General features: G+C 48.3%; 1 protein-coding gene across 7 annotated transcripts in view; it reads right to left on the bottom strand.

Moving 5' to 3' along the window:
* The window catches only part of HMBOX1 (homeobox containing 1), a 202,472-nt gene continuing 188,788 nt past the window's right edge, over positions 3,288-16,971 (bottom strand). For all 7 annotated transcript variants that reach the window (XM_005670463.3, XM_005670458.3, XM_001926736.7 and 4 more), the window contains one exon: positions 3,288-16,670. Coding sequence is in view for 6 of the 7 variants with exons in the window: in XM_005670458.3 (XP_005670515.1) it covers positions 16,533-16,670 (138 nt within the window). In the remaining variant the exon portion in view is untranslated. The remainder of the gene's footprint in view (positions 16,671-16,971) is intronic.

Below are 16,971 nucleotides of genomic sequence, written 5' to 3'. Positions count from 1 at the left end.
CCATCTGCCCTGTAACAGGGTGTTGCAGCCTCACAGAACCAGCTCGGGATGGTCAGGCCATTTGGGATGAGGGGTTGCGCTGTTTCTGTCACTTGGTTGAACCGAAGGCAGTCCCGGCACCCTGGGTTTATTGGATGGAGGGTGAGGCTTAGGAGTGTTGGGTTGGGTGCATAGGGAGGGGCTCCTGCCTTTCATCTGTCGTCTGTCCTTGACTTACTAACAAGCCCCCTAATTTTAAGTAGATGTCAGCATTAGGATTGGAGATGCTGTCCCTCACAGGTCAGGCTCTGGGATTTAGTGAGATGGCAGGAGGGACTGTTCGTCTGTGGCTCCAGGCTGCCCGAGGCCAGGTCGGGTCAAAGCCAGTGGAAGCTCTCCTGGGCCTCTGTACTACGGTGCCCACCCAGGTTACCCTGCCCAGACCCCAGGGCAGAAAACCCGGCTGGTGGGTGTGGGTATGTCTGGACTGGGTTGGTGGGACAGGCCTGTTGTGGCTTAGTGAGGGCGTCACCGTGACTGGGGCCCTTTGAAGAGTCAGAAAGGCGGAGGAGGCGTTCAGAGCCCCCGTTACCTCCTTGCATTTCCTCCTCTGGGGTTAAAGTTCCCTGTATGGGGAACTGACCAGGAGGTCACGTACTCCTTCTCCTGGCTGAGATGGGCCGCACTGGCCTGAGGTCGGCCGTCGGTTGTGCCTCACCTCCAGGACAGGTTGCGCAGCCTGAAACCTTGACTCCGTTGTTCCCATGTGCTTCCTTCTCTTGGAGGAGCCCGCGTGCCTTCTGCCTGCTGCTGACACTGAACGTGTTGGGGAGAGTTGGAGCGGCTCTCTGTGTGGAGTTTTGTAAATACCATGGGTATCTTGACTGGGGGAGTAGATTGATTTACTACCTGTGAAATGGGAGTTAAAAAAAAAAATCCAAAGACTGTAATAAATTGTAAAGATTTAATGATTTGTATTGTATAATGAACTAAACCTCTGTAATTTTGTACCATATATGCCTTTCCATGTATGACCAGCAGCCTCTAAATAAAACCATATGATTTCCTGCCTTTGTCTGAGGTTGTCTGGTTGCTTTCCCCTCCTCCACGCTGAGGCAGTGATGTTTGGGCTCATTCCAGACTATCCCTCAGGCTGGGGTGGCCTGGTTCTGGGTGATCAAGGTGGGACTTTTCAAGAATGAGATGGAAGAGGAATTCCCGTTGTGATGCAGTGGAAAGAATCTGACTAGTATCAGTGAGGATGCGGATTTGATCCCTGGCCTGGCTCAGTGGGTTAAGGATTCTTCGTTGCTGTGGCTGTGGTGTAGCCCTGCAGCTGTAGCTCCAATTTGACCCCTAGCCTGGGAACTTCCGTAAGCCTCGGGTGTGGCCCTAAAAAGCAATAAATAAATAAGTAAATAAGAGAAATGGAAGAGGGGTGCCAGGGAAGCAGGAAGTCCCCTGAGCGCACTCCCCAGCCCTGCACTCTTTGTGGTTTGGTTCAGTGGTGTCTTTTACCCCTTGGTGGATACCTTTATCAGGAGCCAAGTACCAACAGAAACTTTCCAACAGCCTTAAGACTCAAGGTAATCGGAGCTTCTGGACTGACAAACTGGGAGACTGCTTCTCTGAGCAGGGGTGTCCTGGCTCTCAGGCCTTGGCTCTGCTGCCCACCTTGACCTGCCTCACGGCTCCCACGTCAGACTCCCCACCTGAGGATCAGAGGACTTCTCTCCACTGCTGCAGAGGTGAGTGGACCTTCAAAGGTTCTGCAACGCAGTGTTCAGAGGAAGACGGTTGTGGCTGTGGATGCCAGTGGGGCTGGGTCTAATCCCCATGGGCTGTGAAACCTGACAGCATTCGTTGGGCCCTGCTTGCCCCCGAGGCCAGTATCCTTAGGGCATGGCGCCCACCTGCAGCTCAGTGCAGGCTTGAACCAGCACTGGGGAGGGTAGAGAAGCTGTCCTTCTGAGGTGGCCCTCAGGGCCCTGCTTGTGGTGGGACACGGTTGGCCGGGTGCACTGGTGGCCCTGCATCGTGACATGCTCTGCAGATATAGGGCTGCAGCCACGCTGACTGGAGGAGCCATCAGAGCACATCTTAGTGTGACTTGTTTATATTCCCAAGTGCCAAGACTTGCTCTCAGAGATAAGCCCTGCCAAATAATGACAAATTTGGCAGCAAGAAGCTGTCCTGCTCTAAGGCAAGTCTCACATTGATCTGGCTCCTAGGGTGAATCTTACTTTTTGAGCTGTTACTCTCATGCAACTTGAGATCTCCTTTGGAGAAGAGTATGGGTTTTTTTTTTTTTTTCTTTTTTTAACAGTTGCTCAGACCCCACAATGGGCGCTGGTGTGCATCACATTTAATGTTTTCACTGACTCGCTGGGTCCCTGGGAACACTGGCACACCGTCCTGCTCCAGCCTTGTGTTGCTGGATGAGTCCCACATTGGGGAATCTAGAGCACCTGCCCACGGGAGGGGCCTGAGCTTTAGGGGTTGAGGTTCCTCCAGACAAGTGTGTTTGGAGGACTCAGGGGGAAGGGGGTGCTGCTGGGCAGGTGGGCCCTGAAGGAAAGGACTAGAAGGAGCAAAATTTTGGCCCAAATAGAGGAGCATGGAGTTGAGAAGGGGCCTCACATCCCCCTGCCCCTCATTAAGGTTAAGGTTTTGTATAGTCTTTTCTAATTCTGTGTAAGAAGAAAACAGTTTACATCTCAGTTTTCTCTGAGGAGGGACCTGCAAACCCATCTCAGTCTGTGGGTGACAGGGGGTTGTGGGCACCTACCTGGTCCTTGAGTCCTGCTTAACAGAATTTACTCCCAATCTTTGGACGCCTCAAAGAAATGCAGCTTGGTCTCACTTTGTTTTTTCCTGCTAGCGGTGAAGCCCTAAGAAAGATGGCTCTTTTAGGAAAATGAGGTGCTCAGGGTGTGGCCTGGGCTGGGAGTTCATAGCACAGTAAAGGCTGTGGTCTTCGGGGTAGAGAAGAGGCGGCATCCCAGTGGTTTGAAGATGGAGGAGGATGGTGTGAGGGGACAGGAAAGCTATGGGAAGGCATAGCTTCTGGGGAATTCAAGGCAGGCACAGAGGGAGCACAGGCTAGAGGCAGAAGTGGCTGGATTCGGGGCCGACATTCCCTCTCAACCTGGTGGTGCTGGGTTGTCCCCTCAACCTCTGTCAAGTGTCTTTGAGTCTCTGGGGAACCAGTCCTTTTGTAAAGCAGGAGGGGACAGATGTTCAGAACAAAAGTATCAGGGCACTTCCAAATGACTGCTCTTATTCAAAGAAATCCCAGCCAGTCTTCGTTCAGTTATACATTTTATTCTCTAATAGGTACAATACTAAAGTAAACACAAATTAAAAAAAAGTTTTATTAAAACAAAACTGTACAAAAAAGCAGTATACTACATTTTAATTACAGAACAGTCTACTGTCCAAAAGGCACTAATCCAGAATAGGAGATACAATGATACAGGACTCATTTGAACTATTTTAATCAATACAATAGAGCACTTGTTTCTTTGACCATTTACATCGAGAAACAAGGGCTTTTTGCTACAGTCATTACACATTGTTATAAATATGAGTCCCACAGGTGAAGGTGCAGTATCGCTCTCCCTAGAGAAGGTTCACGTCAAGAGGGACTGTCACGGGGCTGAGAGGTGAGTGGGCAGCAGGGGGCGGGCCCGGGCCTGGGGCCTCTGGACGCCTTTGTGGTGGGAGGGCCAACTGTCCCGGGCACGCGGAGCTTTTCTTTGGGCCCGGCCTGTCCGGTGGTTGGTTTCTGGCCATGACTGGCAGCCATGCTACCCCCTCTTGTGTGTTAGCACCGGGAAGGTGGGTTCTGAGACCCTCCAGGGAACTGGGGCTGGAGCTCTGGGTGGTGAAGCGCCAGCTGCTCAGCAGAGGGAAGGCGTTTTATAACCTGATCTGAGAAAGGCAGCAACTACTTGGAAGAGGGATGGGAGCCCAGGGATGGCCGGTGAGCTGGGCACGAGGGCCAGGCACAGCCCCCTGCTGCTTTCTGGGCAAACTTCTGGCCCAGAGATAAGAGGCCCTGTCCCTCACTTCAGAGAGGTCCTGCGTCCCCTCCCGGCGGACCCAGTGGGGAGTCTGCGTCAGAGCTGACAATCTCTTTGGAAGCTGATTTCTAGAAATGGGATTTTTGCTTCTCAGAGGCCGTGCTCTCTCCCTCAGTCCTGCCAGACCGACTCTCTCCACCCCGGATTTCATTCTCCAATGGACTCTGGCCCTAAGGAAGAGAGATACTGCAGCTTTCCAAACAGTGTCATACACGTAAGACGAAGACAGGCATCTGATGTTAACAAAAATAAGTAACAAAGCAATAGGATTAAACGAAATCTCTTCTCACAGCGCCCTATACTACACCCTCCTTCTGCTTAGCAGAAAATTGTACGTACACAAAAATACAAATACACAATTTTGTAGAACAGTCTGATTTTAATATATTTATATATATTTATATTTATACGAGTGGCAGGTTAGTTCATTATATAGAGCTTTTTGCACTTTTGGCTCATATGCAACAAGGCTTATAAATTCAGCTTTAGCTTTCATTCAGGTTTTATAGCTTTTGAACAATTGTTTTCACATTTAAAGCAGCATCCAATTTGCACTAGGAGTTGGTGGTGACAGAGGAAAAGACGGGGTCAGGAGGTTACTGACGGGAAGGCGGGGCCGGGGCAGATATACATTCCAGTGTGTGTGGCGACGTCGGCAGGACTGCTATGGGACAGAGCTGACCATGATGACCCCTTGAGGTAGACTGAACACCTTACAGCAGACTCAGACACAGGTGCGACTCCCCTCAGGGGCACATGGTGCACAAGATGGGGACAGACCGGAGACGCCAAGGGGAGACACGAAGACTAAGACAGGCGGCGAAGGCAGGGGGAGCCCCCGCAGACACTCCAGTGTTTGGTGGATGCTGCGGGCTTTCAGGCAGCCCCAGGCATCTGGTCCGCGGTATTTGATCAAATTACCACCAGCAACTCGCTTTCCACTTTAGAACTTGCTGTGCCAGCTGCTTCCCGCCCCCGCGGCACACAAGGACGGGGAGCCCCCAGCCCTTCCCGCCTCTGGCGGCTTCTCGAGGCCGGCTCCCCTGGTTCAGCCTCGCTCACGTTCATCTCGTCTCAACCACAACTGGAGCCGACAAGTGCACGTCCAGAACAGCCTCACTGGCCACCATGGGGCAGTCCCGGCCACCTGCTCACTCTCCACCCAGCTGGGTTCCTCTGGCAAACGCCCGCATGGGTTAAATGGGAAGGCCCGGTGTGTGGGCTGTTCCACTGTCTGAACAAAAATGCTGGATTACTCATGAAAATAAAGTGCCTGGGTATGGATTGTTCCATTCTGCAAAACCTTCTAATGCACCAACAAATCATCTGAGCACTGCTTAGTGGTGTGATGTCAAGTGTGGTCACAGAACAACCTCGTCCACACCACGTGATCAAGGCCCCAAATTTAGGTCAGACTGAAGGTACTTTAAAAAAGAAGCAAACAATCTCACACATTTGCACAGACGCACTTTTGATGGTGTTTCACCCACCCCCCTCCCAACGACAGCCTTTTTGTGCCCCTGAGGGCAGACCCCTGATCACTCCAATCTAGGAAGAGGACGAGGTCGGGCAGCCAGGGGTCCCGTGACTAATGATGGCAAATGAATCATCCTGTTCTTAACTGTGACTATCTCATCCTTCGCCCTTTGGGGTCTGGATGCACCTTCCGGCTGCTGTCAGACACTCGGGTTTCTGCTCTGAGACTGCCTCGCTTTCCTGTCTTCCTCACTTGGCGGCTACAGACTTTGCTGAGAAAGCTCCTTAACAGTCTCACTGACAGGACCATGACCCCCATCAGCAGAAACACCCCTAAAGGAGCAGCAGAGGAAAGAGCGACAAAGCCAGCCTGATGGGCAATGACCACCTCGCCCCGCGTGCCGCCCTCACTGCTGCTCCGCCTGCAGAACCCGGGTACCCTGGTGAGGGGCCGCCCCCATGGCAGGGCCAAGTGCAGGGTCCGGGAGGGAGGGGCAGGGCACGAGCTGACTCTCTGGCAGGTCCCAGAGGTCTGTAACGTGTGTAGGCACTTAAAAAACAAAGAGAAAATTCGTCCTCGGAAGGTACTGCATACCCAACGCGACCTTGGCTGTGGGAGGGAGGGGAGCCCGTGGGGATCAGAGAAGGCTGTGGGCTCTTCCAGGGGAGGCAACTATGATGTTCTTGGCATCTTCTGGCAGGGCCAGCGTCCCACCCTGCAGCCTGGGTGAACCTGCCGAGGCCTTTGTCTTCCGAGGTTCTGCAGAGCAGGAGGAAGGGACAGGGCAAAAAGCCAGCACAGAAGTCAGGGTGGCCCGCTCTGGGCGCTCGGCCACAGGATGGGGGTGGGACGTGGTCCGCACAGACTTGACATCGCTGTGAAAAAACTACTAGGAAAAGAGGAGGACCTTCTGAGAGGAGTGTTCTGGCAAAACCGAAGGGCAATCAAGAGCAGAGCTGCCACTGATTGCAGAGAGCTCTCCCCACCCCCCCGCCCCCATAGCTTTGGTTTTGGCTTCTTGGTGCCCATTTTTGAGATGCAGGATTAAGGGGTTCACTAACAATACTGAAGTGTGGTTTCAGAGGCAAATGATAACAAACATTATCCTGACAGGAGCCCACAGCCGAGCTCGCCATTAAGCCCACTACTGGCGTTTACGCTGCACCCCTACCCATGAGTCTGGCATGAAAACAAGAGTTCACTGCAGTATCACTAGACTGGCTGCTGTTTACAAACACAGCAATGATGTCATTGTGTTTCCTGTTTAACAGCTGATGATGAAGTGGAAGAATGACCCTCACAATTTTATGCTGGGCTCCTAGTTCCAATAAAGCCAAAGGCAGTTTCTATGTTCAAAGGATGCCAGCAACCAGCCTGAGGTCAGACCTGATCTGGAAGTGAGGGGAAGTTGTGACGAGAACACAAGTTCTGTGACCAGCTCTGCCCTGCACCCTGGCTGGTGAGTCACTCCTTGGGAGGAGTCCCCGTCTCCGTTCTGAACTTTCAGTGTCCCCAGCTGCCACCAGAGATGCCAGATCGGGATCAGTGTAACAGCAGAAGGTACACATGCCCTCTCCCCTTCACTTTAGGGGCAGGTTTATATGGTGGGGCGGATAATGGAAAACCCCACGAGTCAGTTAATGAATGGGACAAGGGCCCGCCAATCCCCAGCCGTCAACCTGGGGACCCACTCAGGGGGCCACTCCCAGCAAGGCCTTGCTCCTGGGGTGGTTTCTACTCTCCAGGGCTCAGGGCTCTGGAGATGCCCAGGGTGTGACTAAGTGGTCAAAAGAGAGAAGTGACAGAGCCTGCCCCTGGAGAACCACCTATTTTTGAGAGGAAAAGAGCTGGAAAAAGGAAGAAACATGGAATTTTAGTCGCGACCCCAAGTAGCTTAGTGCCCGTGGCCCTAATCCGCCACACAAGCCCCAAGGTGCTGACCTTGAGCTGGGCTGTGCTTGTTAGCAGTTCTTACTCTGAGCCACAGGGAGCCCACAGCCAATGCTGACAAAACGCCGGCCTCAGGCCATGGCTCTCCAAAGCGCCTGCCTGGCCCCTGCCGCTCACAAGTGGGAATGGCTTAGCAAAACTTCCACACACAAGCAGGATGCCTAAAACTAACCGGCTCTGAAAATGCTCAGAGAGCTGAAGAGAGAGAAAACAGGAAGAGTGAGCTTTTCAAATTCTCCGCCCCCACAAAGTACAACTACACCCAAGGAGTTCCCCTCAGGATCGGACTGTAAGCCAGCCTGGTGTTCCTTCCCAGGAAAAGGCAAGACCTTCATCTTCGCTGCCTCGAGGTGGAGACAGGGACAAGGGACTTGAAACAAGGTTTCACATCACAGCTGCCAAGCCTCACCATGTTCACTGCATTCCTGTCACCGTCGGCAACGGAGGAGCAAGGCTAAGGAGAAGGGTGCTCTGGTGTCTAGGTCATCATGGCAACACTGGTCCAGTGTCGGCACAGGAATGACGGCGGTGTGACAGGGTCTCAGTGGGGACCAGCCAGCGCGGCTCACAAGAAAGAGGAGCAGGTTAAATGAGGTTTCCTTCAGCGGCGCCAGGCAGACATCCCCGTAACATCCTACCAGACCGAAGGAGTGACTGGGGCTTTTACTTGACTCCATTAAGGGGCTACTGCTCAGGGCAGAGTCTGCAAACCTTCGAGAATAAAGGAGATGGTAAGACCCTCAGCACAGTGCCGGCACAGGAGACACGGTAAAGGGAGCTTGAGTGCTCAGGAGGTCTGAACCTTCACAGTGACTTAGAATGACGAGTCTTTACTCTGGTTTCTTGTAAGAATAACTTACTTCTGGTGTTTTCTTCCAAAAAATACCTATTTTGGGGGTGAGAACTAGCTGTATTTTCACTGACTTTGGTAAGCTGGCCCTATTGTTTTCTTTTCAGTGGCGGGTGGGGGTGGGAAAGGAGTAAGTGGGGTAGGGGATTTTGAATCACCAAAGTGGCCTCTGGGAACATCTGTGAAGAGAGATGTCTTGCCAACTCCTTTTCTTCTGAAGTAGCACCATCCTTTAAGCAGCACATCTAATACTTTGATTTCGAAAATAGTAGATTATGTTAGAAGGTTTTAACTGCAGTGATAATTCTATTTTCTTCGAATGTTAGCAGATAATCAGAATGTTCTGCTGGCTCTTTCAATGCATGTCTCACAAATCACAGAATTACACTCATCCAGTCAGTTCTCAGAATTGCTAATCTTAAGACAGATTCTCAATTTAATGGCGACAGTTATCTTTCAGAAATTGGGAAAATAAGAAAACGGATGGGATACGCCGATCTTTGGGCTCATAAATCCACAACCATTTCACCTGTCAGGAGACTGACAGGGTCCCAGAGAAAGTCCCAGTGACTGCTCGTGTATCTTCACCTGAAAGCAGGTGGCATGGAGGAGTGGAGGCTAAGTGGCTTTTAGATCTTGTAGGAAATGCAGTGCTGAGTGAAAACCTCTCATGGCATTCTTTTTCCTGAGCTAGCCCAACTACTATGCAACTCACTACAGGTATTTTGAGGGCAACAGAAATAAAAAATCCCAAGGCAGAACGTTTATCCAAATTCTGTGCATATGTGTGTGTATGTGGAGGGGGGCTGGAGAACTATAAAAGCAGCAGCCCCACTTCAGCATTTTTATGAAACTGAAGTTGAGCAGGTGGGTTAGGATTCCCTCTATGATATGTGGCGAGGGGAAAACATTTGTATAAGGATAAGTAGCAAAGTATGAACAAAAACAAGAGCTATATTTTCCTTAGTGGCTGCTACTCAGCCCTGGAGTGTCCACGCCTGAAGAAGAGAGGGCTCAGGGGCCAGGCTCGCCAGCACAGCCAGGCTGCATGGCGCTACGCTGAGTGCTGGTATTTGTGTGGACTCATTCTTGATCATACAACTGAATAAAGACTTCTACAAGTGATGGGAAGAACCAAGCAGGGCATATTCTAGAGAGAGACTAGATGCAGCAGGTCCCATCTGGCAGTAGGCCTCAGGGTGACGACACAGGCTTTGTGGGCAGGAGGCCATGTAAAGTGTCAGGACCACGTGCTTGCTGCTCAAAGGGACCAGGCAGGTGGAAAAGGAATGGAAAGTGGCAGGGAGAGAACATGGATTTAGAAGGGCCAGAGGGCCAGTCCCACCGACACACAGAACAATGGGGAAAACTCAGGATAACAAAGGCTGGTGACATGAGGAAGTGGGTAATTGCCAGCCAGGTGAGAAAACCTGGGTGAAATTCACATGTTCTGTTCTTTTCCTCCAGTAATGTTAGAACATTGCAAATGCCAATATTTCACTTATGCCACATAGTTCTTTAAAGCCTCTAGGTTTTAGCTTATTCATATGTGTTTTGTCACGTCTTTTGCTCTAGACGAAAAAAACTTGCTGATGGTGACGGCAACGTAAACCTGAAGTAACCAAGGAAAAATTTAGAATTCCTGGGAAGCAGGAAATGTCAGGTTCCCAAGCTGGTTATCATGTGGGACAGAGTAATCTGAGATTCCAACTGCACTTTCTGTCAAAGAGGGGGCTGGCTGCAACTGGATGTTAGAGAGGGGTTTCATGTGGTTTAGAAGTCCAATGCGGGGCGATAATCAAAGGCTTCCAGTCGGAAGCTGAAATAACTCCAAATCCTTCTCCTTCACTTAGGAGAGGACATGAACACCATGTCATTATTTTAGTTTACAGAGTTGCTGTTCCAAATGTTCTTGGGAGCATTAGTGCTCAAAGGGAACAGGGAATGGGAGATCTGCCATTTTCAATCGAATAAAGGACAGAAATCCTTTTAATTATGACCATGCCAATCTACATCTCGCTAAAACAGCTAATTACATGTCAGGAGGACACTCAGTCATTCAGAACAATTGTCATTATATTTTCATATAGTCATTCTACACCCTCCCCCTCAATTACCATGGTTACAATTTGAAAGGATTCAGGCAGACCTTCATTTGATCACAGCACACCAACGAGAATCTTAGAGTTAATTATGGTTGTATAGAGCCATTTTTACTTAAAGAGAGAGAATAAAAATGGAGTCAAGGAAGTCGGCACCCCGAGGTGTCAGAAGGAAGTGCCGGTGGGAGCTGTGCACACGCGCCTGTGCTCAGGCCACACGGCAGCCGGACACCGGCACACACGCCACTGCTGCCCCTGCACTCAGGCCACCAGAGGGCACGGCCCTGCTGCCCAGACTGGGGCAGATTGCCCAGAAAACTTGCCAAATAAAAGGGCTGTCGGGAGAGAAAGACAAAGCCCCCCCCCCGCCCCAGATCGCCCCTTCTGTCAGGTGCTGGCTAAGGAGATAATGGATGTGAATGGTGTGTGATGAACTGTTGGGGATGTAAGACTGCTCGTCAGATTTCACTGGAATCAGCTAGATTTAGCTCTCCTCACTGCTTGGCCCCAGAAGACGAAGTCCAGGATACACACACCTGTAATCCAAGGCGCCCGCCGGGTCCTCAAGGTCCACGGGTGACACGAAGGAGGGGAGGGAAGATCCTTGCCGCCAACTTGCCCCTCTCTATTTATTCCCGTCTTGATTAGAGAAGAAAACTGCTGTTACAGGAAAGCCGATTTCTCAGATTGTTAGCTTTCCTTTTGCTGCTATTTCTCATCCCTGCTAAGGAAGAATAATGAAGCTGATAGGGAAACTTCTCAACTCATAAGCTTGCAGTGATTAGTGGGTCAACCATCAGCTCTCTCAGGTGGCAAGAGTAGTAGTGCATTACTCTTGGCTTGTAAGTAAAGAGAATTAAGAACAGCCTTTCCAAGTAGAACTGAGAGGAGTTTCTGTGATGGGAGGATGGACCTGGAGGCTTGAGATGTTTAAAAAGCCTTTCCCACCACCTTTCTGTGGTAGTTCTCTTGAGAGCAGTAAGGAAGTCTTTCCTCTTATGTGATTATCATCGTTTGAAAAGAAGAGCATCTAATGAAGGAGACGGCGGCACAGAAAAAGAAAGGGCCTCTGCTTTGACAGCACCCGGCCCATGAGGGAACTCGTCACGGGGATGCTGCTCACTCACGGTTGCCTCCTAGGGGACACCTGCCATTCTCATTATGGTGCCACACCTTTAAACTGGATAACTTAGGCATTACTCGGTCATGTAAATCAGACAGGATGGAACTTAAGAAACAGAAGAGGGTTTCCAGGGCATGCAGCTCAGTTTGCCAAATTCAGTATGGCTAACAACTGATCCCCAAATCCTGAGTAAACATCCTTGCTATTTAGAGAGCACACAAAAAGGAATGTTGTATGTAATTCCTACCCCTGCCCCCTGGCCTCCCCCCACCCCATCCCTCCGTCCCACAAAGATACCATCTGCAGGAGCTGGTCAATGTGCCCAACTTTCACTTGGGAACTCTTGACGGACAAATCCGGCTCAGTAAAGCTATAAATGGATTTGGCTGATCTCAATGCAGCCCAAGGAATACAGTAGTAAGACATTACTAATAATCACAACAAACTGACAAACTATCACCACTCTGACATAAGATTTAAATCACGGAGAGAGATTAACACAGAAAACCAACATACAAGTAGAGGACTATTCAATGCAGGGTGCTACTGAGCACAGGGTCATCAATAAGAAGAAAAATTATTGCCTAAGAATCTGTTGAGACTCACTGGGGAGAAAATACTCTGGTGGTTCTCTGAACAACAACAAAAGACACAAAAGCAATTTTAAAAGGCAGAGCCATGAGCTAAATGGGAAGACTGCTTCTACCCAAACCCTTCTTAAGACCAAAGAGAGAGAAGGACTTGACGTTCACATTTTTAGGATGGGGGTGGGAGATCACTTAGGAAAAAGGGACTACTTCCACTCTTGTGGGCAGAAAGAATGTAGCTGGTCAGTGGGATGTGCAGCTGGTCAAAGCTGAGCTGCAAGACGGGAAGGAGTGTTTGTGTGACGAGATGGACCACACCTACGTGCTCTGCCTGCTGTGGAAGATACAAAATTCCAGCAAGAAGTTGGCTCAAGATGAGGCCTTGGTTTGGAGCCCAGAGGAAAAGAGAAGAGGAGCTGTTCACAGACAGACAGGATGTGACTAGAGATGCCTGATGGAATGAAAGTGTGTTTATTTACAGTTAGTGCCTGATGACTGAAATCCGAGAGGGAAGTTTGAAAAGACAAAGGCCAAATAGGGAGAACTGACACAACTGCGTCACCAGCTCTCCATGAGTTGTCCCCTTGGAAGTAAAATGTATCTGGACATCTGGATGGAGGTGCTGCTGACCACCAGGGCTGGCTTACAGCCTTCAGACTGAGGAGCTGCCCCTCACGTCCTTTTAGATGGTCACCCAGACTGAGCTTAAAGGGGTCTTCCTGTTCCAGGCTCTTTCTTCCTGTGAAGGACTCTGAGGATGCGGGGGAGGGACCACCCCACCAAATGACAACCTGTGAGAACTGTACAGACTCCACAGGTGCATGGAAGGTAACCACACTTTTCAACACCTCAGAACTGCCTTAAGGCTTTGATGAAATAAACCACAATGTCTATTTGGTACTGACTGGTCCTAGAAGGTCTCAAATAAGAGTGTACTGTTTGGAACCTCCCTGGCCTTCATCCCATGTTAAGGTTCTCATGAGATGGGCAGAGATGGCAGCAGGATGGTCCAGCTTTAAAAGGTCCCTTTATAAGGCTGTGTTTGAAGAAGGGTAGGAAGCTTACCCATGTGACCACAGTAATTCAATGAAAGGGTCTTAAAAAAAATAACAGACCAGTTACCTGAACTGCTGGCATGGTCCCCCCACCTGACCCGTGTAGTCTTCCTCACCAGGGAAGGGGCAGCCCCTGAAAGATTCCTCTGGGGCCTGAAAAAAGTACAGCAGGAAGTGAGAGAAGAGGACAGAACATCCAAAAAGCACAGAATAGGATTTTTTAAAAACCTATTTTTCCTTCAGTAAGAGAGCAGTTTAGGGTTTCTATTTTAATATAACTTCTCAAAACTGAAAAAGCTTAAGAAAAAAACTCACTATTCCAAAGATATTAAAATTAGACAGTGGCAACTCCATATGCCATTATAAGAACTAGCCTGGAGAAGACAATGGGATTAACCTGGTGATGAACAAAAAAACCACTTGGAGATTTAAATTGGGGGCCCCAAAGAACCGAATGTCTACACTCTTGGTGAAAAAGCAAAAGCTGTATGTAAGGCAGTGGATCTCAGAACAACTGGCAGCCTTCTGTAACTTAACAGAACCACCACAGACTCCTTCCTGCGGTTCCTACTGAACCCAAGGCAATGCTACCTGCACCGGCAGACCTGCCCTTTCACGTTCCCAGATTTCCAGGTAGGACCTGGTACTCCCCTTATGGACACTCACTCTCTCTTATTCTCTGAAGCTTCCTTTCCTTCCTTAAAGGTCTGGAAACAATGAAACCTTTTAGCTCTTCTCTGGCAATCACTGTATTTCTTTAGAAACCGCAGCTGCCTTAACAGTTAAGAGTCTGCTTCTTTACAAGGACCAGCAAGAACAAATGATACTAGCCATCCCATCATAAAGAAGCTATCAATTATAATAATCTCCTTACAATAAATCATGGATGTGGCTTGTCAGACAGTGTATTTTTCCCTCTCCTTTTCTTTCTGATTCAACTGAGAATAAGCAGACAAAATTCCACCACAATGGAAAGATATGGTATATTTTCTCTAAATAATATAAAAGGAAAGAAAGATAACAATCTCCTAATTGAAATAAAAAGTCAAACGCACCAAGCAAGAAAATGAGTGGGGGGATCATTCCTGAGAATAACGAATGCTACTCTTGAATTTGTTGGTTCAAGTAATATAGTAAAACAGAAAAGACTGCTCCATTTTACTTCAATTCTTGAAAGCTGGAAAAAAATATGTACATTTTCCCCCTGAAATCCATGGACAGGAGCAGGCCCAGGTCCTGCCTATAACTCTATATAAAGTCACAGACCCATATAAGGTGGCATTTTCATGCCTCTCAAAGGCTTCCTTACACTGACGTAAGCAGGATTAACAGACGCGGAGACGAGCTCATCAGCATATGCCTTACGTGGAGGAGTGAGACCAGCGAGAAGCTGGCGGATATTCAGTATCTCACTAATGAGGAAGGAAAAAAAACAAAGAAGGTCAGTCATTCTCTCTCTCTCTCTCTCTCAATGGTTTTAAGTTGAAAATATCTGGTGGGGGAAGAAGGGTGAAGAGGTAAGGAAATGGCACCCTCCTTCAATCTCAGAAATCATTTTCAGGTAATGGATAAACAGACAAAGCCCTGCTTAATAGCCAGCCCCATATTCCCCTTTAAACAAGGCTTCTCTGTACATAGGAAGGAGAGATGGAGCGAGGCAGGAAATATAGAGCAGTTGTGCCTCTTTCAGACGCACCCTACGCTGCCACACTGAAGGCTGTTTCCTCTTACCCACAGTGACAGCACGTCCTTTAATCGAGATGCCAAGAGATCATTTTCATCCAAGGCCAGCAGATGTAATTTTCTTTGATGCATGAATAGTTCATCATTTTGCTACTAGATGACAAGGTGATCACAGGGTGACTTTATAACCCAAGTTCACTGTTTGGTATTTTGAATTCTCAAAATGAAAAAAAGATTTATCAAATATAAATATCTTTAAAAAGTAACAAAAGTGCTACATATGTGATCAAGGAAAAAAATTCCATTAGTTACTGCTGCTTAAAGTAGATTAAACTTTACAAATATTACCACATCCATTATCAATATGGCTTCCAATTATTAAATAAATTGCCTGTAGCAATATAGCTTTTCACACCTCTCCAAGGACAGAGTAAAGAGAACACCAAAGCAGTCACATCCTGTTGTATCTCGCAGACCCACCACATAAGTGGCAAACGTCCCCTGCTTTTTTCTGCTGCTATTTAGGTAAGTATTTGCATTTGTGATAGTCAGTCAGCATAATCCCACTATAAAGTCTTCTAATAACCTCTCATGTGGAGGGGGCTTCGGTTAATGGATACAAAGACTGGAAGTTCGTTCACTTACTTATGACCTTAGCTCCATCCTTGAAAGAGCTTTTTTTGGTAGCAGGGAAAGGGGACACAGACAGGAGGCAAAGCAGCTTCCGTGACGACCTCCAGCACCTTTCCAGGCAGGCACGTAGCTGTGCCACATACTGTATAGTGGTTCTGAGAACTGGACTTAAAATCCATTAGACATTCAGCTCATGGTTTTTTGTTTTTTTTTTTTTTTCCAATGCTCTCAAGCTGGGTTTTCTGTTTTGTTTTTTTTTAATGACTTTTTTTTTTTTTTTGTCATTTTTCTGTTTGTTTTAATCATGGTCCCAAAGGAGAAGGCAGTATTTTATCTAAGTCACACAGCTTGTGAGAGGAAAGGATGTCTGTGTCAGGCATGTTAACATCAACCAAAATCTGAGATCGAGTTTTTCCACTGACATTCTTAGCACAGCACCCAAAGAAGTATAATCTAGCCACAGTGTGACTATTATGAGGCACGGCTTATTGCAGCTGGAAATCAATTACTCCCACGCTGAGGAGGGATTCTAGTGTTCCTTTTACTCTGCGGATACTCCCCAAATGGTGTCTGTCAATCCTGGGCCACACTACCTCAGCTTGCATCCTACCAGTCTTGGGGAAGGAAAAGGGGTACAAACTAGTGTTACAGGAATCTAAAGGTACCCAAGGTTTTACACGTAGCCTAATATTTGAAAACTGAGGGCTATCTAAATACCTGGAAGCACTTTCCTGGAATGCTAAGACAGAGCAGCAAGATTTTTCTAGCCTCAGGGGCTGGGAGAGGGAAGTTTGGTTGGTTGGTTGGTTATTATTTACTGGAATTAATACTGAGAGTATATGCAAAGGCTGAGGGCACCATGCCATCTTCACAGAACAAGACCCTAACGGCTAACTGACATACAAGAAACTGCAAGTTATACTGTAAGAACACATGTTAAGGACCGAGGAAAGTCTGCTAAGGTGCTACGTCTAAACTAAGTTAACTTCTCGTGTTCACCCTCTCTGATCAGTCGTCATCCAGAGCCTCTGTCTTGATTTCGTTGGCTCCTTGTCGGGCCAATGCCAAGATAGTGTGGTTGACTGCTGCCATTTCCACAGCTAATGAGATGGGGTCCTGGTGGTCACTATGGCTAGTGCTGTCATCCTAGATGTGCAGAAATAAGAAACAACTGTTATTAATGGATTGGTAAAATTCTCTAGCTTATAGAAAGGCATGCTGGGGCAAGGGGAGGCAGAACATTTATGGGAGGAAACAGAGTTGGAGATGGGGCATGACAGAAGAGAGGTGAAATGTATTTAAGTAGACACTGAATGGATTTAAGTCCAGAGACTTCCGGTTGGCATTTTTATGATTCAATAAATAAAAAGCATTCAAATAGTTTTTTTCCTGCTGAGGATTTTATTTCTTCTATCAGAAAGATTGCTGGTGGTGATGATCAAACCTG

This window comes from Sus scrofa, chromosome 14, assembly GCF_000003025.6.
Source record: "Sus scrofa isolate TJ Tabasco breed Duroc chromosome 14, Sscrofa11.1, whole genome shotgun sequence".
Taxonomy (NCBI): Eukaryota; Metazoa; Chordata; class Mammalia; order Artiodactyla; family Suidae; genus Sus; species Sus scrofa.
The sequence above is the reverse complement of the archived record's forward strand: the minus strand, read 5'-3'. Positions and strand labels throughout refer to the sequence as shown.